The 21,021-nt window shown below is 39.8% G+C and overlaps 1 protein-coding gene across 4 annotated transcripts in view; it reads left to right on the top strand.

Annotated features, from left to right (window-relative positions):
• The first annotated feature begins 1,726 nt into the window (after positions 1-1,726).
• mle (dosage compensation regulator mle) overlaps positions 1,727-21,021 on the top strand; it is an 80,296-nt gene continuing 61,001 nt past the window's right edge. The window contains exons 1-5 of one of the 4 annotated variants that reach the window (XM_070098725.1): positions 1,727-1,846; positions 6,502-6,592; positions 6,883-7,055; positions 7,559-7,747; positions 8,972-9,111. In XM_070098725.1, coding sequence (XP_069954826.1) covers positions 6,511-6,592; positions 6,883-7,055; positions 7,559-7,747; positions 8,972-9,111 — 584 coding nt within the window. In that variant the 5' untranslated portion in view covers positions 1,727-1,846; positions 6,502-6,510. Of the gene's footprint in view, positions 1,847-1,976; positions 2,117-4,051; positions 4,207-6,501; positions 6,593-6,882; positions 7,056-7,558; positions 7,748-8,971; positions 9,112-20,388; positions 20,444-21,021 lie in introns of those variants that run through there. The other 3 variants (XM_053792807.2, XM_070098724.1, XM_053792808.1) reach the window with 3 other exon arrangements.

Raw genomic sequence — 21,021 nt, forward strand, 5'->3', positions numbered from 1 at the left:
ATGTTGGTGAGGGGCTCTTGATTTAGGGAACTGGATCTGTGCTCCAGTTTCCCGAATTAAGCCTGAATACCTTCCACATCCCCCCCCCCCCAGGCGCTGTATAATCCTCCGGGTTTAGCGCTTCCCCCTTGATTAATAATAATAATAGGGGATTGGATCTGTGCTCTAGTTCCCTAAATTAAGCCTGAATACCTTCCATCCCCCCCCCCAACAGCCACTGTATAATCCTATGGGTTTAGCACTTTCCCATGTGTAATGTACAACCAGAGAGAGGATGAACCAGCTAGGCTGGACCTTATATTCACCCTGAGTAGTTCCAATAAGGTACAATAAGGCTCTTGAAGCCAAGAGAGAGAACTTAATAGTGACCAGCAAAGAAGCAGGGCCAGGAGCTATGATTCGACCCCTGCAACCACAGGTGAGTACACACATTAGTTAAGATATAATAGTGCTGCTTCTTGTGTAAGCATGTTAGTGAAGAGAGATGATTGGCTTTTAATGGGTATGCTAAATTAGCAGATGTTCACTTAACCACTGGAATTTCACTCTTTTGGTGTTTGCTGGACCAGTTGGTGGTTTGTTGGACCAGATTAGTGTTTGCTGGTTTAGTTTGGTGTTCACTGGATTAGTTGGAAGTTCGCTGGAACAACTGGGGGTTCCCTGGACTAACTAGGTAGTAAGTTTACGTAGATTACATAGATTATCATACTAGTAGCATGTGTAGAGAACCTATGATAACCCAAAAAAAGTCAGTGATTTATTTCCTTTGGGGTCCTTCCAGTGGGGTTCTTGATGTTTGCTGGAACGGTTTGTGGTTTCCTGGACCAATTGGGGGTGTGGAAAATATATATATTTTCCGGAAAAACGGTAATTTATAGGTAAATAGATGCCCTATATCGAAAATGGGAAACCTGTGGCTGGGCAGGTCACTCGCCATCTTGGTTTTGAATTTGTATTAGAACGTTGGTGTAATGGGTAGAAATTTTTTCATGCTCTAGAGGTTAAAATTGTGTTGACACCTCTCAAATAGGAGGCGAAATTGGTGGATGTGCATTCCTGCATAACTTGAGATATCAGGCGACTGGGCAAGACCTCTCCAGGAACCTCAGATAAGCTCTTTAGATTTGTGTATAATTCTGGCCAGTGTTTTCATAAATTTAGTTAGTGAGGTTTTTCTGAGTATGATACAACTTAATATCCAGTCAAATTGGTGAGTGATATTAAGATATATTTTCCTTCTGTTATGTATATGTGAATTTATATATAATCATTTTTAATATACAGTCCACAAATTTATATATTTACCAGAATTCCTGGTGATGTATAATTCATTTAATTAATAGGTCCAGAGCAACTTGCGGATATGACAGTGGTAGGAATCGAAGGGGGACATTTTTGCGACCTAGGTGTCCCAAATTCCTACTTGTCTAACTGATAGATAATAATTATCTATGTTCATTTATTGTTATGTACATAATTATACATACAGATAAATACAATTTTCCACAGGGGGGTTAACTGGACCAGTTTGATGTTTGCTGGAACAGGTTGGTGTTCGCTGGAACAGTTGGGTGTTCACTGGAACAGGTGGGTGTTCAATGGAACAGCTGGGTGTTTGCTGGAACAGTTTGGTGTTTGCTGAAACAGTTTGGTGTTTGTTGGACCAGACAGTTACTGCTTGACTGGTATTGACAGTTGCTGCTTGGCTAGTAGTGACAGATATTGCTTGACCAACATTGACAGTTACTACTTAACCAATACTACCAGTTACTGCTTGACCAGTATTGACAGTTACTGCTTGACCAGGAGCTTGGGCCAATGGGTAACTTGGACCTGCCTAGCATGGGTCAGTATGCCTGCTGCAGTGCTCCTTCTTTCTTATGTTCTTATGTTTGGCATTTGCTGGACCAGTCTTGTTTTTATTGGCCCTGTTTGGTGTTCCCTGAACTAGTTTAATATTTGCTGGAATAGTTTAGTGTTCGCTGGACCAGTTTGGTGTTCACTGGACCGGATTGGTGCTCATAAGAACATAAAGAACACTGCGGAAGGCCTACTGGCCCATGCAAGGCAGGTCCAATTCTTCTGCCGGCTTAAGCCAACGCCCTAACCTAGTCAGGTCAGGTGACATTCACTTAATGAGGAGCATGGCATTTGAACTAGTAGCACAAGTTAGTCAGGTCCAACTCACACCCACTCATGTACTTATCTAACCTATTTTTAAATCTACACAACGTCTTAGCTACTATGACGGTACTCAGGATTTTGTTCCACTCATCCACAACTCTATTACCAAACCAGTGCTTTCTTATATCCTTCCTGAATCTGAATTTTTCCAGCTTAAAGCCATTGTTGCAAATCCTGTCTAGGCTAGATGGAAATAAATGGTATAAAATACCTACACAATGAAAAAATAAACACAGAACCAGCATAATGTGATCCTTTATTGATAAAGCCCACACAGTGGGCTTTATCAAGTCACATACAGATTTGTTTGTGACTTGATAAAGGTATGTTTGACAAATCCAAGATCTCACCCGCATCATTGTTCCTTGGACCAGTTTGGTGCTGGCTGGACCAGTTTAGTGTTAGTTGAACCACTTTGGTGCTGGCTGGAACAGTTTGGTGTTGGCTGCACCAGTTTGGGGTTGGCTGGGCCAATTTGGTGTTGGTTGGACTAGTTTGGTGTTGCCTGGACCAGTTTGGTGTTGGCTGGACCAGTTTGGTGTTGGCTGGACCAGTTTGGTGTTGGCTGGGCCAGTTTGGTGTTGGCTGGACCAGTTTGGTGTTGGCTGGACCAGTTTGGTGTTGGCTGGACCAGTTTGGTGTTGGCTGGACCAGTTTGGTGTTGGCTGGGCCAGTTTGGTGTTGGTTGGGCCAGTTTGGTGTTGGCTGCACCAGTTTGGTGTTGGCTGGACCAGTTTGGTGTTGGCTGGACCAGTTTGGTGTTGGCTGGGCCAGTTTGGTGTTGGCTGGGCCAGTTTGGTGTTGGCTGGGCCGGTTTAGTGTTGGCTGGGCCAGTTTGGTGTTGGCTGGGCCAGTTTGGTGTTGGCTGGGCCAGTTTGGTGTTAGCTGGACCAGTTTGGTGTTGGCTGGACTAGTTTGGTGTTGGCTGGACCAGTTTGGTGTTGGCTGGACCAGTTTGGTGTTGGCTGGACCAGTTTGGTGTTGGCTGGACCAGTTTGGTGTTGGCTGGACCAGTTTGGTGTTGGCTGGGCCAATTTGGTGTTGGTTGGGCCAGTTTGGTGTTGGCTGCACCAGTTTGGTGTTGGCTGGACCAGTTTGGTGTTGGCTGGGCCAGTTTGGTGTTGGCTGGGCCAGTTTGGTGTTGGCTGGGCCGGTTTAGTGTTGGCTGGGCCAGTTTGGTGTTGGCTGGGCCAGTTTGGTGTTGGCTGGGCCAGTTTGGTGTTAGCTGGACCAGTTTGGTGTTGGCTGGAGCAGTTTGGTGTTGGCTGGACCAGTTTGGTGTTGGCTGGAGCAGTTTGGTGTTGGCTGGACCAGTTTGGTGTTGACTGGACCAGTTTGGTGTTGGCTGGACCAGTTTGGTGTTGGCTGGACCAGTTTGGTGTTGGCTGGACCAGTTTGGTGTTGGCTGGACCAGTTTGGTGTTGGCTGGGCCAGTTTGGTGCTAGCTGGACCAGTTTGGTGTTGGCTGGACCAGTTTGGTGTTGACTGGACCAGTTTGGTGTTGGCTGGACCAGTTTGGTGTTGGCTGGACCAGTTTGGTGTTGGCTGGGCCAGTTTGGTGTTGGCTGGACCAGTTTGGTGTTGGCTGGGCCAATTTGGTGTTGGTTGGGCCAGTTTTGTGTTGGCTGCACCAGTTTGGTGTTGGCTGGACCAGTTTGGTGTTGGCTGGACCAGTTTGGTGTTGGCTGGACCAGTTTGGTGTTGGCTGGGCCAGTTTGGTGCTAGCTGGACCAGTTTGGTGTTGGCTGGACCAGTTTGGTGTTGACTGGACCAGTTTGGTGTTGGCTGGACCAGTTTGGTGTTGGCTGGACCAGTTTGGTGTTGGCTGGACCAGTTTGGTGTTGGCTGGGCCAGTTTGGTGTTGACTGGACCAGTTTGGTGTTGGCTGGGCCAGTTTGGTGTTGGCTGGGCCAGTTTGGTGTTGGCTGGGCCAGTTTGGTGTTGGCTGGGCCAGTTTGGTGTTGGCTGGGCCGGTTCACAGTCACGGTGCGCAGTGTTTGTCGCCGCCTCAGACGCTCTTAGGTATGATCCGATTTTTCTTGATATGCCACAAATTAATACACATTTTTAACTGTGTTAACTTAGTATGTACAATGTGACTTGTTGTGTGTCGCCTATATTGTTAACTTGTTAATAGATGAAGTAAGTGTATGTTTATGGTGAGAAGACATTCTTTTTTTTTTTATTTGAAAATTAATGTCCACTCATTTTTTGAATATTATGGACCCTAAGTCTCCCTTTAGTGTAAGTAAGTTTATTTACGTACAGGTATACATAAATACTTACACAAATTATCTTACATAGTAATATATGTAAATTACTTAGGATAACAAAAACGTTAGTGACCGTATTTCCGTTGGTGTCTGAATTAAATATAAATAACTCGGTTTACCTTATTCTTGCTGTATCTTCTTTTATTGTAACCGATTTTCACACAGTTGAGTTAATTAACTGTTTTAACTTTTAAGGTTTAAGTAATAAATTACAAGGACCCTAATGGATTATTATTATTATAATCAAAAAGAAGAGCTAAGCCACAAGGACTATACAGCACGGACCCTAATGGAAATAAGTCACTTTGATTTTTTTTTTTTTAGGGTTATCCTAGGTAATTTACATTACGATAATTGTACAGTACTTATGTGTACCCGTCGCTAAATAAACTTAATAGCTCATCCCAGTAAATTTTTAATTTGGCATGGGGTCCATAACTTTTTATTTATTGGTTTAAGGTACCCACATCAGGGCATATAAAGTCATGCACTTTGAGCCTAGGGTTGAAATCATTAATGTGGGGCAAAAATTTACATTTATACAAGGGCCACAATGGAAATAAGTCACTTCGACTATTTTTTTTTTTTTTTTTTGGGGGGGGGGGGGTTATCCTGTCCTGCTGTGTTAGTGGTTTTCTTTGTATGTACTTAACAGCACTTTATAAAATGTAAATCAATTTGTATTTGTTGTATTTGTATATGTTACTGTGGAGACGAATGGTATTTGGGACCTGACGATCTGTTGGAGTGTGAGCAGGGTAATATTTAGTGAAGGGATTCAGGGAAACCGGTTATTTTCATATAGTCGGACTTGAGTACTGGAAATGGGAAGTACAATGCCTGCACTTTAAAGGAGGGGTTTGGGATATTTGGAGGGATATATTGTGTATCTTTATATATATATATATACTTCTAAACTGTTGTATTCTGAGCACCTCTGCAAAAGCAGTGAGTATGTGTGAGTGAGGTGAAAGTGTTGAATGATGAAAGTATTTTCTTTTTGGGGATTTTCTTTCTTTTTGGGTCACCCTGCCTCGTAGGGAGACGGCAGACTTGTTAAAAAAAAAAATGTTACTATGTATGATATATATACTTATGTGTACATGTACCTAAATGTGCTTACTTTATTCCTGCATGAGAGTTCAGTGATAATTTAAGTGCTAAATAATCTCCAGTTAAATATGCCCCTCAAAGAGGTGCTTTGATGCCAGTGAAAGACTCTATCCAAGAAGTAGGATTTAGCCTCCCTGGAATCAGACCTAAGTGCCTTGGATCAGACAAGTATTTTCACAAGTGCCTTGAGAATTTGAGTCGTGTCAATGCATTTTGACTGAAAACTTAAAGGTGAATGGCTGCAAAATTTGTGCCCCATGTGCTGACTCAAGACCAGAAAGGTTGTCATTTTCTGGCCAAGAATAAGATTGCTGTTGTCCCCCCACCCTCCCTACTTCCCAGATGTCACCCCTGTGGCTTTTTTTTTTTTTTTCCGAAAATATAAACGGCAGTCGAGGGGCAGTGTTTTAATTATGTGAAGGAGATTCAAGCAGAATTGTATGCCCTGCTAGACACTGTTAGAAAGGAAGAGTTCCAGAAATGTTTTGTGAAGTGACACCCCTCAAGGGAGGTTCCTTGATGCTGGTGAAGGGCTCTTTGATCTAGCAAATTGGATCTGTGCTCCAGTTCCCTGAATTGAGCTTGAATACTTTCTGCCCCCTCCCCCCACATGTGCTGTATAATCCTATGGATTTAGAGCTCCTCAGTTATTATTATAATCATGGAGAAGTGACAGAGCCTCCCAAGGAGAGCACTTCCAGGGAGACAACTTTAACTAGGTTAAGTAAGTATATTTAGGTACGGGTACGCATAAATACAGTTATCCAATTATCGTACGTAGTGTAAATTACATAGGTAAGCCTATATGTGCATATTTTTTTGCGGCAATCCAGGAACCTCTTGATAACACCTCATGTATGCAGATTTTTTTTTTAATGTATCGTGTTAGTTTTTTCTTTATAAATCTGTATATTCTTCCTTTAAATTTCAGACTGTCAAGATGGCTGAAAATGCAAAATCATGGCTTTATGCCTTTTGTGGAAAGAAGAAAGTTACTCCCAGTTATGAAGTTAGAAATTCAGGTATGGAATATACTGTAGTAGACTGAATTCTTAGGTGATTACTTGATTTGATTTAGTAACTCCAGAGGGTTATTGATGCAGGTTACATACATACTTAATATACCATGGTGGGGGGAGGGGAGATGAATATACATATGTATACTCATATATGTGGGTGTAGGAGTCAAGTCACAGCTTCTGACCCTACGTGTGCATGCATGCATGCTCTTGCTCACCTGTTTGTGGTTGCAGGGGTTGAGTTGTAGATCCTGGTCCTGCCTTAAGGCTTGCCACTCTTCATATTTTTTCAGGTCCAAAGCATCGGCAGCGATTCTTGTGTGAAGTACGAGTCCCTGGCTATAACTACATTGGTGTTGGCAATTCAACAAGTAAAAAAGATTCTCAGTCAAATGCTGCCAAAGATTTTATACAGTTCCTTGTTCGCCAAGGAGATGTACAGGCAAATGAGATTCCAGATTTGCAGGTAAGATGTTATTTAATCTATACCTTTGGGTCCCTGATTCAAGTGTTGGATGAATAAATGTGAGAATATGAAAAAATTTCTGTAATTGCATTACTAACATACGTAAGTGGTGTAGATATGATACAGCTAGATCACATAATCTAAATACATGAAGTTCAGCATAAGAGTTGGCTCTCAAGCAAACAAAATAAAATTTTGAGGGTACTGTACATGAGAATTTTTTAGTTGCAAAAATTTTTTTTAAAATCAAAGTTTTGTAATAATGTGCTGTGTTTTGGGGTGAACCTCTTTAGCACTAAACTACTGTACGTGTACTTGTTAAGATGTTGCAGGGATGGAGTTTTATCTATTAATTAACTGTTAAGATATTTTGAATTTAGGTGTTTGAAAACCTTTCATGTTTGAGATCTTCAAAGACAGAGCCTACATAGTTTTACAAGTATGCTCTCATTCTATTTTTTAATAAAAAATACTGCAGTTAGTTTATCGTACATATTTTGCAGATGCCTGATTCTGGTGGTGGGGAGGAGGATGCTTCCCGCACTGAAGGCGGAGGAGAGTTCAAGCTTTCTGCCCCAATGGCTCCTGTCCCAGGTCTCAGAGAAGAAGGAAATGTTTACCATCCTATTCAGAGGGAAGGTCGACAGATGACCTACATGGAGCGCATACAAGAGCGGAAAGCCACAGAAGATGTAAGTTTTAGATTTAAACATGGACCTTATAGTTAAGTAGTATGTATAGATGGAACTAAATGGAATGCTCTGGCTGATGAAAGTATAAAAAAAATGCACTTTCAGAACAAAAAGTTTTATTGGGGCATTTCAGTCTGTTAGTCTTTGTCAAGTCATATAGAAGATACACAATGCATACTTATAAATATTCCTGTAAGTGAAGTAAAAAGTGGTTGCACTCGCCTCACTATTTCATTCACTCCTAGGAATAAATATAAGCATGTATTTTTTTTATACTTTGACATTATAAAGATCCTAACTTATTCTGCAAAGTTTTTTTTCTTCACAAGTACTGTACTTATAGTTTTTGTTCATTGAAACCTTTAGGGTCATATGTGTAAAGCATGCAACCAGTTGGAAAATAGGTAATCTGGTCTGTAGACCACTTATGCATTTCAAGTTGTAGTTTTCTGTTGTAGTATATGTCTGAAGCTATCCTAAAAAATTCTGTTGTCTGTAGGACATTTTGAACAATAAGTAAGAAGGGGTTCTTAGCCCACAATTTGTGACTTTGTGATTTAGGAGCACTATGTATGAGTAGTCTGATCACACAAAGTAGGTAGTAGGTTGGCAGACCAACCTTCCAGGGAGGAATGGCTTCCTTGTTTCATGAGTGTGTAACAAAGACTGTTAAAAGTACAGTGCCTGCACTCTAAAGGAGGGGTTTGGGATATTAACAGTTTGGAGGGATATGTTTGTGTATCTTTATAGGTATATGCTTCTAAGCTGTTGTGTTCTGAGCACCTCTGCAAAAACAGTGATCATGTGTGAGTGTGGTGAAAGTGTTGAATGATGAAAGTATTTTCTTTTTGGGGATTTTCTTTCTTTTTTGGGTCACCCTGCCTCGGTGGGAGACGGCTGACTTGTTAAAAAAAAAAAAGTGTTTACATCTCAAGAGTGGCCTGAAACACTGAAAACTGACACTTCATTTTTTCTTCAGTTTTAAATGATTGTATGAAACTAAGCAGTGATATTTTTTTTAAATTAGAGTTGTCGAATAATCTTGTTAATAGATTGAAGCAATATTGGACTTAACTGGTTATTGCATTGACAATTGCATTATCATGATGTTCATATTAGCAGTGCTATAAAATGCTTTACATATTCACTGGAGTTCATGGATATGTACATATCTACACAATGGATTTTAATGTACAAACTAAGGAAGATAATTTTTATTACCAGGCTGAAGATGTAGATCTTACTGCAAATATTCATGGTAACTGGACAATTGAAAATTCTAAATCCCGTCTGCACATGTTTCTTCAGACAAACAAGATAAAGGCTGACTATAAGTATAGTGCCATTGGACCAGACCATAACAGGTAAGGATGTAGTTCCAAACACACTAAACAATCATATTATGCAACCTTGGTTTGCACAATTTTGTTATTACGTACGTAATTCAAAAAGTGTAATAAAAAGTAATCAGGAAAACTTAATATTGTTATAAATTTTGAAAATTTGTCAGCGTGCAGAATTTGAGTGCAACACATCGTAGTTTTATACTCTGCGTGACATATAGGAAAGTAGTTATGCCCATTGGAAGATAGCTGTTTGCTATCCCTCCTTGCTGGAGCCCATGTGTCTTGGCTGTGTCCACTATGCACCTGCCCTCCTAAATCAACCTGATTAATGTTGTCCAGAAACCCTATCACACAGTACTTAAGTTTTGTAGGAACTCCTGTATCAAACATTTTGAAGAAAATAATCATTGCATTAACAACTTAACCAAACACCCTCCACAAAGGTTTTGTTTTTTTAATCAGATGTACTGTACTGAAATATGGTATAAAAAATCTTTTTATAAATAGGTATATATATAACTTGACAACTCCTTCCCCCTACTTATCATTTGATGGCAAACACATGTGCCTCTCATATTCATCATTTCTGAGGGTGCCCCTTTAATTACCATGATTATATGAGCAGCCACTGTGTACATGCGTCTGTTTTGTACTGTTATTGTTATGGATCAAAATTTCTATATAAAGCCACCATTACTGGAAAGTTTGTGATAGAGATGTCTGACTAACAGTTTAAATATTTTCTTAGAATGTACCGTAATCTCTTGTGGATGGCAGGTCAATATTTTGGAATAATACCTTTCTAAAGTTACTAATTTGTAAGTACGGTACAGTATTATTATAATTATTATTTCATTCTTGATTTGCAGTACTGACTTTTATTGGTGCTGATTTTTGCCACATGTGCCATACAGTAAACCCTTGATTTAACAGATTTAAGAAAAATATGGGGCAAAATTCAACAAGTCAACTGATTTGGAAATAAAAGACAAGGTATGTTGGTTAGTGTTATGATTGTGGCAGAATAATAAACTGTACTCACCATTATTATCACTACCAACCATCCATTGCCCTTAGTTCGTTGAATTGTGGGTTTACTTTATTCTGATTTTTAAAGTCAAAATGTGGTTCATATATGCTTTGGTTTCTTAGATGAGGAATAATATTTCTGTTTTAGTGTGATAGCGACATAAAAGGGAAATTATATTTACAGGTATCCAAGTCAAAACAGACTGAACGTGTTCAGTCTCTTCAGACTCGGATACCTGAAAGGTAAATCATATGCAACGTTTTAGTGGATTTATCTTGCACTGAATCATTGCCTTATTGACCTGGTCAAAAAATTCAGGTTTCAAAGGCAAGAGCATTTTTCTTGTATATTTATTGAGATGATGAGCAAAAAGCATGAATCTTTTTCTCATGATCTCTACAATAATGCTGGGCCTGTGAGGAACGCTGCTCTATCATAAACAAAGCCTCGTGAAGACCACAGGCTTGGCTCAGAGTTTATGTAACTCTGGGCTTAGCTTGTCTTATGCACTGTACCAGCCTTGTGATATGAGTCAAATATAGATTAAGTAGTAGTTCATGGTGCTATAATTTTTATTGCTAAAACAATTTACCATGTCCAGTTTATGAAAGAGTTGTTAAGGTGATATGGCTTTTCCTTGAAATTATTGATGCTTTGGTGAATGCTTTAGTAGACTGGTTGAACTTTTCCCATGGAAATACAGTACATACTGTATTTAGGATTCTTTTACCTGTTTATGGAATTTTAGCCATAGTTACTCATGCTCTGTTGTATGTTATGGCCTTCTACTCTACATATATTCCATTGTTTCACCATTTGCTATTCTATCTTAATTTTATTCCTGTTTCTGTTTTGCTACTAAGCCTGTGCTTTCATTTTGAAAAGTACTATGATAGACTGGATGTATAGTAGTAATATTAATTTTTTCTTTGTCTTCAATGAACTGGCCATCTCCCACCGAGGCAGTGTGACCTAGAAAGAAAAACAAAAGCTTTTCTTTTTAAATTTAGTAATTTATGTGGGAGAAGGGGTTACTAGCCCCTTGATCCTGGCATTTTAGTCCCCTCTTAAGACACACATGGCTTACAGAGTAAGAATTCTTTTCCACTTCCCCATGGAGTAATATTAATGTACTGAATTGAAATTGAATGCTGATATGTATCATACAAAATATTTATAGTAGTATCATGCAGCATATTAAAAACTGCAATTTTTAAAAAAAGTATTTATGCCAAACTTAAATAAATATTTGGGAAGGATAAATGCTAATCTTTTAAAAGATAAAGAATCAAACACAGTGGGAGTTGTCACAGTTGCTCTTTGCTGATGACATTGTGCTTTTGGGAGATTCTGAAAAGTTGCAGAGGTTGGTGGACGAATTTGGTAGGGTATGTAAAAGAAGAAAATTAAAAGTGAATATAGGAAAGAGTAAGGTTATGAGGATAAAAAGATTAGGTGACAAAAGATTGGATATCAGATTGGAGGGAGAGAGTATGGAGGAGATGAATGTATTCAGATACGTATTTAGGAGTAGACGTGTCAGCAGATGGGTCTATGAAGGATATGATGAATCATAGAATTGATGAGGAGAAAAGGGTGAGTGGTGCACTTAACCCTTTGAGGGTCGACAGGCCCTCTCCGAAACTCGTTCTCAGGGTCGGCCAAATTTAAAAAAAAAAAAAAAATTATTTTCTCTTATGAAAAGATAGAGAATCTTTTTCCGATCATAACGACACCAAAAGTTTGAAATTTGATAGAAAACTTACGGAATTATGCTCTCGCAAAGTTAGCGGTCTCAGCGATGTTTACGGATCGGCGATTTTGCCCACTTTGAGCCCCATTTTCCGCCAATTTCACTGTACTAGTCGACAAAAAACATGAATATTTCGCTAGAACTCCATTTTTTCTATCGAATGGGTGCAAGAAACCACCCATTTATAAATTCAACTATCCAGTACAGTGGTCAGAATTTAGCAATTTTGCCAATTTCACACAAATTTCAAAAGATGCCAATTTCGGAATAGGGTCCAGAATAAACAAGAAAGACATTCCTGGCACTAAAATGACATTTCCTCTAGTCATTAGTCACGTCTCAAGGCCCCTCTTATATTCTTTTGCTTTCCACTTTGAATTTTTATTCTCACAAAAAATATAAGATTTACTGTTATGCAGACTACTGCATTAGTGTAAAAAATGGTATAAATATTATTGGTGCACTTGTGAAAGAATATTAGACTCACCAGTTGACGTGTATTGCACGCTTGGCACGATTTGTTTACTTTTGAAGTTTGGTAAAAATCGAACATTTCTGCTACTTTGAGCTCAATTTCAAGGCACCTTTCATTGTAAAACCAGTCAAAATCATCTCAATTTCAGTAATATGTCTTCCATTCTATAAAATGAGACCAAGAAAACTAGAATACAACAATAAATACTATACGAAAATACACTGCAAAGTCGCTGATTTATTAAAAAAAATGGAAAAAGTTTTTTTTTTCTCATTATGCACCGTGTGCTGCAGGATTTTTTTTAGACTGTGCACACTGACCACATAGACCCATTCTTTCATATGAAGGCCTACCAGCTTTCTCCCACTAGATTTGAGGTCGCTAGAATTTATGAGTACTAGTACGTCAAAAACCCCTACGCGTAAGACGTACTAGTACGACGAAAACCCTCAAAGGGTTAAGAGTCTGGAGACAAAGAACTTTGTCCATGAAAGCAAAGAGGGGAATGTATGAGAGTATAGTTGTACCAACACACTTGTATGGGTGTGAAGCATGGGTGATGAATGTTGCAACGAGGAGGAGGCTGGTGGCAGTGGAGATGTCATGTCTGAGAGCAATGTGTAGTGTGAATATAATGCAGAGAATTCATAGTTTGGAAATTAGAAGGTGTGGGATTACCAAAACTATTATCCAGAGGGCTGAGGAAGGGCTGTTGAGGTTGTAGAGAGAATGGAACAAAAGAATGACTTGGAGAGTGTATAAATCTGTAGTGGAGGGAAGGCGGGTAGGGGTCAGCCTCGGAAGGGTTGGAGGGAGCGGGTAAAAGAAGTTTTGTGTGCGAGGGGCTTGGACTTTCAGCAAACATGCATGAGTGTATTTGATAGGACTGAATGGAGACAAATGGTTTTTAATACTTGACGTGCTGTTGGAGTGTGAGCAAGGTAACATTGATGAAGGGATTCAGGGAAACCTGCAGGCCGGACTTGAGTCCTGGAGGTGGGAAGTACAGTGTCTGCACTCTGAAGGAGGGGTGTTAATGTTGCAGTTTTATAACTGTAGTGTAAAACACCCCTCTGGCAAGACATTGATGGAGTGAATGATGATGAAAGTTTTTCTTTTTCGGGCCACCCTGCCTTGGTGGGAATTGGCCGATGTGTTAAAAAATAACAAATGCTAATGCAAAGCAAAAATAAATGAAGAAATAAGGGAAACAATAAGAAATGGAAAAATGCTGTTAAACGAGTTAACTGTTTTCCTAAATACGTATAGTAACTGATATTGCACACAATTTGACCTTGATCTCTGAGAACCAAATATGGGCATGGAATGAGAAGGACATATCAAGGATACAAAGTATCAATAGGTAACAATATATCAGAAGTATTTTATTCATTTTTTTTTTATTTTATTATCACACTGGCCGATTCCCACCAAGGCAGGGTGGCCCGAAAAAGAAAAACTTTCACCATCATTCACTCCATCACTGTCTTGCCAGAAGGGTGCGTTACACTACAGTTTTTAAACTGCAACATTAACACCCCTCCTTCAGAGTGCAGGCACTGTACTTCCCATCTCCAGGACTCAAGTCCGGCCTGCCGGTTTCCCTGAATCCCTTCATAAATGTTACTTTGCTCACACTCCAACAGCACGTCAAGTATTAAAAACCATTTGTCTCCATTCACTCCTATCAAACACGCTCACGTATGCCTGCTGGAAGTCCAAGCCCCTCGCACACAAAACCTCCTTTACCCCCTCCCTCCAACCTTTCCTAGGCCGACCCCTACCCCGCCTTCCTTCCACTACAGACTGATACACTCTTGAAGTCATTCTGCTTCGCTCCATTCTCTCTACATGTCCGAACCACCTCAACAACCCTTCCTCAGCCCTCTGGACAACAGTTTTGGTAATCCCGCACCTCCTCCTAACTTTCAAACTACGAATTCTCTGCATTATATTCACACCACGCATTGCCCTCAGACATGACATCTCCACTGCCTCCAGCCTTCTCCTCGCTGCAACATTCATCACCCACGCTTCACACCCATATAAGAGCGTTGGTAAAACTATACTCTCATACATTCCCCTCTTTGCCTCCAAGGACAAAGTTCTTTGTCTCCACAGACTCCTAAGTGCACCACTCACTCTTTTTCCCTCATCAATTCTATGATTCACCTCATCTTTCATAGACCCATCCGCTGACACGTCCACTCCCAAATATCTGAATACGTTCACCTCCTCCATACTCTCTCCCTCCAATCTGATATTCAATCTTTCATCACCTAATCTTTTTGTTATCCTCATAACCTTACTCTTTCCTGTATTCACCTTTAATTTTCTTCTTTTGCACACCCTACCAAATTCATCCACCAATCTCTGCAACTTCTCTTCAGAATCTCCCAAGAGCACAGTGTCATCAGCAAAGAGCAGCTGTGACAACTCCCACTTTGTGTGTGATTCTTTATCTTTTAACTCCATGCCTCTTGCCAAGACCCTCGCATTTACTTCTCTTACAACCCCATCTATAAATATATTAAACAACCACGGTGACATCACACATTCTTGTCTAAGGCCTACTTTTACTGGGAAAAAATTTCCCTCTTTCCTACATACTCTAACTTGAGCCTCACTATCCTCGTAAAAACTCTTCACTGCTTTCAGTAACCTACCTCCTACACCATACACTTGCAACATCTGCCACATTGCCCCAGTATCCACCCTGTCATACGCCTTTTCCAAATCCATAAATGCCACAAAGACCTCTTTAGCCTTATCTAAATACTGTTCACTTATGTTTCACTGTAAACACCTGGTCCACACACCCCCTACCTTTCCTAAAGCCTCCTTGTTCATCTGCTATCCTATTCTCCGTCTTACTCTTAATTCTTTCAATTATAACTCTACCATACACTTTACCAGGTATACTCAACAGACTTTTTTTTTTTTTTTTTTTTTTTTAAACAAGTCGGCCGTCTCCCACCGAGGCAGGGTGACCCAAAAAAAAGAAAGAAAATCCCCAAAAAGAAAATACTTTCATCATCATTCAACACTTTCACCACACTCGCACATTATCACTGTTTTTGCAGAGGTGCTCAGAATACAACAGTCTATAAAGATACACAACATATCCCTCCAAACTGCCAATATCCCAAACCCCTCCTTTAAAGTGCAGGCATTGTACTTCCCATTTCCAGGACTCAAGTCCGACTATATGAAAATAACCGGTTTCCCTGAATCCCTTCACTAAATATTACCCTGCTCACACTCCAACAGATCGTCAGGTCCCAAGTACCATTCGTCTCCATTCACTCCTATCTAACACGCTCACGCACGCTTGCTGGAAGTCCAAGCCCCTTGCCCACAAAACCTCCTTTACCCCCTCTCTCCAACCCTTTCGAGGACGACCCCTACCCCGCCTTCCTTCCCCTATAGATTTATATGCTTTCCATGTCAGTCTACTTTGATCCATTCTCTCTAAATGACCAAACCACCTCAACAACCCCTCTTCTGCCCTCTGACTAATACTTTTATTAACTCCACACCTTCTCCTAATTTCCACACTCCGAATTTTCTGCATAATATTTACACCACACATTGCCCTTAAACAGGACATCTCCACTGCCTCCAACCGTCTCCTTGCTGCTGCATTTACCACCCAAGCTTCACACCCATATAAGAGTGTTGGTACTACTATACTTTCATACATTCCCTTCTTTGCCTCCATAGATAACGTTTTTTGACTCCACATGTACCTCAATGCACCACTCACCTTTTTTCCCTCATCAATTCTATGATTAACCTCATCCTTCATAAATCCGTCCGCCGACACGTCAACTCCCAAGTATCTGAAAACATTCACTTCTTCCATACTCCTCCTCCTCAATTTGATATCCAATTTTTCTTTATCTAAATCATTTGACACCCTCATTACCTTACTCTTTTCTATGTTCACTTTCAACTTTCTACCTTTACACACATTCCCAAACTCATCCACTAACCTTTGCAATTTTTCTTTAGAATCTCCCATAAGCACAGTATCATCAGCAAAAAGTAACTGTGTCAATTCCCATTTTGAATTTGATTCCCCAAAATTTAATCCCACCCCTCTCCCGAACACCCTAGCATTTACTTCCTTTACAACCCCATCTATAAATATATTAAACAACCATGGTGACATTACACATCCCTGTCTAAGACCTACTTTTACCGGGAAGTAGTCTCCCTCTCTTCTACACACCCTAACCTGAGCCTCACTATCCTCATAAAAACTCTTTACAGCATTTAATAACTTGCCACCTATTCCATATACTTGCAACATCTGCCACATTGCTCCTCTATCCACTCTATCATATGCCTTTTCTAAATCCATAAATGCAATAAAAACTTCCCTATCATTATCTAAATACTGTTCACATATATGCTTCAATGTAAACACCTGATCTACACATCCCCTACCCACTCTGAAACCTCCTTGCTCATCCGCAATCCTACATTCTGTCTTATCTCTAATTCTTTCAATTATAACCCTACCGTACACTTTTCCTGGTATACTCAGTAAGCTTATTCCTCTATAATTTTTACAGTCTCTTTTGTCCCCTTTCCCTTTATATAAAGGGACTATACATGCTCTCTGCCAATCCCTAGGTACCTTCCTCTCTTTCATACATTTATTAAACAAAAGTACCAACCACTCCAACACTATATCCCCCCCTGCTTTTAACATTTCTGTCATGATCCCATCAGTTCCAGCTGCTTTACCCCCTTTCATTTTACGTAATGCCTCACGTACCTCCCCCACACTTACATTCTGCTCTTCTTCACTCCTAAAAGATGGTATACCTCCCTGACCAGTGCATGAAATTACTGCCTCTGCTTCTTCCTTAACATTTAAAAGTTCCTCAAAATATTCTCGCCATCTACCCAATACCTCCATCTCCCCATCTACTAACTCCCCTACTCTGTTTTTAACTGACAAATCCATATTTTCCCTAGGCTTTCTTAACTTGTTTAACTCACTCCAAAATTTTTTCTTATTTTCATTAAAATTTCTTGACAGTGCCTCTCCCACTCTATCATCTGCTCTCCTTTTGCACTCTCTCACCACTCTCTTTACCTTTCTTTTACTCTCCATATACTCTGCTCTTCTTATAACACTTCTGCTTTGTAAAAACCTCTCATAAGCTACCTTTTTCTCTTTTATCACACCCTTTACTTCATCATTCCACCAATCACTCCTCTTTCAACAGACTTATCCCCCTATAATTTTTGCACTCTCTTTTATCCCCTTTGCCTTTATACAAAGGAACTATGCATGCTCTCTGCCAATCCCTAGGTACCTTACCCTCTTCCATACATTTATTAAATAATTGCACCAACCACTCCAAAACTATATCCCCACTGCCTCACGAACTTCCCCCACACTCACAACTGGCTCTTCCTCACTCCTACAAGATGTTATTCCTCCTTGCCCTATACACGAAATCACAGCTTCCCTATCTTCATCAACATTTAACAATTCCTCAAAATATTCCCTCCATCTTCCCAATACCTCTAACTCTCCATTTAATAACTCTCCTCTCCTATTTTTAACTGACAAATCCATTTGTTCTCTAGGCTTTCTTAACTTGTTAATCTCACTCCCACCAAGGCAGAGTGGCCCGAAAAAGAAAAACTTTCACCATCATTCACTCCATCACTGTCTTGCCAGAAGGGTGCTTTACACTGCAGTTTTTAAACTGCAACATTAGCACCCCTCCTTCAGAATACAGGCACTGTACTTCCCATCTCCAGGACTCAAGTCCGGCCTGCCGTTTTCCCTGAATCCCTTTATAAATGTTACTTTGCTCACACTCCAACAGCATGTCAAGTATTAAAAACCATTTGTCTCCATTCACTCCTATCAAACGTGCTCACGCATGCCCGCTGGAAGTCCAAGCCCCTCGCACACAAAACCTCCTTTACCCCCTCCCTCCAACCTTTCCTAGGCCGACCCCTACCCCCAGGGCCAGATTAAGAAGTCTCCGGGCCCTAGGCTATTCAGATTGGCGGGGCCCCCTTTGAGTTACGGGTAAGCGAAGCGACCCCTTCCAGCTTGGGGGGGGGGGTCGGTGTGAGCCTGTTTAAGGTTTAATTAAATACATTCTGGCTATTTAGATTAAATTTAATAGGGAAAGTACATCAAGACAACCAAAACCATTTACCAACAGCCATTATAACTATCTTGTTAAATCATGCATTTTAAAGAGAATAAACTCAAGACAGCATAGTATTACTAGATTAGGCTATTAAAGTAGTGACATCATGTACCTATTATATTCAGCATAACCACTACAGCACTATTATTCCCTTTATAAATCACTGACCATTATTATTATCATTGCATCATGCATAAGACTATCAAATCATATAAACTCAAGAAAGTAAAGAATTGTTTATATTCACAGGCACTTCTTAAATAAACTTTTTTCTGGATTTCATATCGGCAAAATCATCAATTATATTCTGAAAATCAATATTTCTTGTTAGATCAGACTCAATGGTCAACAAGGCTAGGTTACACAATTTGTCTTGGCTCATTGTTGAACGGAGCTGGTTTTTCACTCTTTTCAAAACAGAAAATGAACGTTCTCCTTCACAGTTAGTAGCTGGAAGTGTTAGGTAAAGGCGATACACTATGTCAACATAGTGTATTGGATGAGCCCCTGAACCCCTTGGACCGCGGGGCCCCCAAATGCGCGGGGCCCTAGGCAAATGCCTAGTTTGCCTATGTGGTAATCCGGCCCTGCCTACCCCGCCTTCCTTCCACTACAGACTGATACACTCTTGAAGTCATTCTGTTTTGCTCCATTCTCTCTACATGTCCGAACCACCTCAACAACCCTTCCTCAGCCCTTTGGACAACAGTTTTGGCAATCCCGCACCTCCTCCTAACTTCCAGGATAATCTGGATGGTCTGCCACATTGCTCCCCCATCCACTCTATCATATGCCTTTTCTAAATCCATATATGCAATGAAAACTTCCCTACCTCTGTCTAAATATTGTTTGCATATATGCTTCAATGTAAACACCTGATCTACACATCCCCTACCCATTCTAAAGCTTCCTTGCTCATCTGCAAGCCTGCCTTCTGTCTTGCTTGTAATTCTTTCTCTAATAACCCTACCATACACTTTACCTGATACACTAAGTAAACTTATTCCCCTATAATTTTTACAATCTCTTTTGTTCCCCTTCACTTTATATAAAGGAATTATACATGTTCTCTGCCAATCCCTAGTTACCTTCCCCTCTTTCATACATTTATTAAATAAAAATACCAACCATTCCAACACTATATCTCCCCCTGCTTTTAACGTTTCTGTCATAATCCCATCAGTTCCAGCTGCTTTAACCCCATTCATTCTTCGTAATGCTTCACGCACCTCCCCCACACTTTCATCCTGCTCTTCTTCACTCCAGTGCCAGTGCATGAAATTATGTATTTTATGGACATTTATTACATAGGTTCATGAAGTAATAGAGTTTATGTGGAAGTTGCAGTCTGGATGCAGTTTTAATCAGAATAAAAATGTAGCTATTGCCATAGTCTTGATAGCCACTTTTTAGTGCCATTGTAATGTGATCTGGGAGAAAACTATGTAGGTAAAGACAACTTTCTTAGTAGGAATTTTAAAACTTTTTCTTTGATTATACTCCCATGGGTAAAGGCAACCAACCAGTTTACTACAAATATCATTGATGTGGAAAAAAACATGGTGAAACTAGTGTTTGTTTAGTCTTCTGTAATTAATTTTACAAATATTTAAGAGAGCATTCATATTAGAGTAATTGGATACAATGTTTTGAATGTGATTTGGACATGTTAAAATATAATAAATAGTGATTTCAAGTTTGACATTTTTGCAAGTTTAAGAGGTAAAAACTTAAGTTAGGAAACAGAAAATGAGTAAATAAAATTCAACCGAACAAAATGGTCGAGGGCATCACGGAGACATTTTGTGGCTGGAAAATCATCTACCATGAGCAGTGTTCCCCACAGGCAGCAGCTGACTGGACCACATCAAAGACTACACCCCTGTGTAAGCACATAGCAGGTTAGTGTGAGTAGGACAATCAGTTATTAAGTTAGGAAAAAGATATATAACAGTCATTTCTTAAGAAAATTTGTACTATATGGTGACCCATAAGAGTGAAAGTAGGTAAGGCATTGGCAACAAATTTTGATGAAAAGGTGAACTTTGAGATTAAGTAAATGGAAAAGCTAAGGGAACAGTTCATCTGTATATTTATATCAAAGGTATATAATACTGCAAAGATGGTAAAACACATGTGCAATGCCAGAAATCTTGATTTAAGATATGCTTTGTCCCCAGAAGTTTTATTAATCTACTGTAATAGACAAGAAAGAAGATATAGAAACAACACTGTTAGAAAGATTGAATGTTTTAAGAAATTGTAGTGTGTATGTAAGGAAGAAATTTCTTGTTTGGTTAGGTTAGAGTATGTGATTCTAAATGTGGGAAAAGTGACAAGAGTAGTTGAGATGATTAAAGATAGTAGGAATAATGCTGAATTAATTGATGCATTTGTTCAGTGTGTATGAAGGGAGGGCGTGTACAAGGTACCTAAAGATTTGCAGAGTATGTGTGATTCCTTTATGCAAGGGAAATTA

The sequence above is a fragment of the Cherax quadricarinatus genome, chromosome 64 (genome assembly GCF_038502225.1).
Source record: "Cherax quadricarinatus isolate ZL_2023a chromosome 64, ASM3850222v1, whole genome shotgun sequence".
NCBI lineage: Eukaryota > Metazoa > Arthropoda > Malacostraca > Decapoda > Parastacidae > Cherax > Cherax quadricarinatus.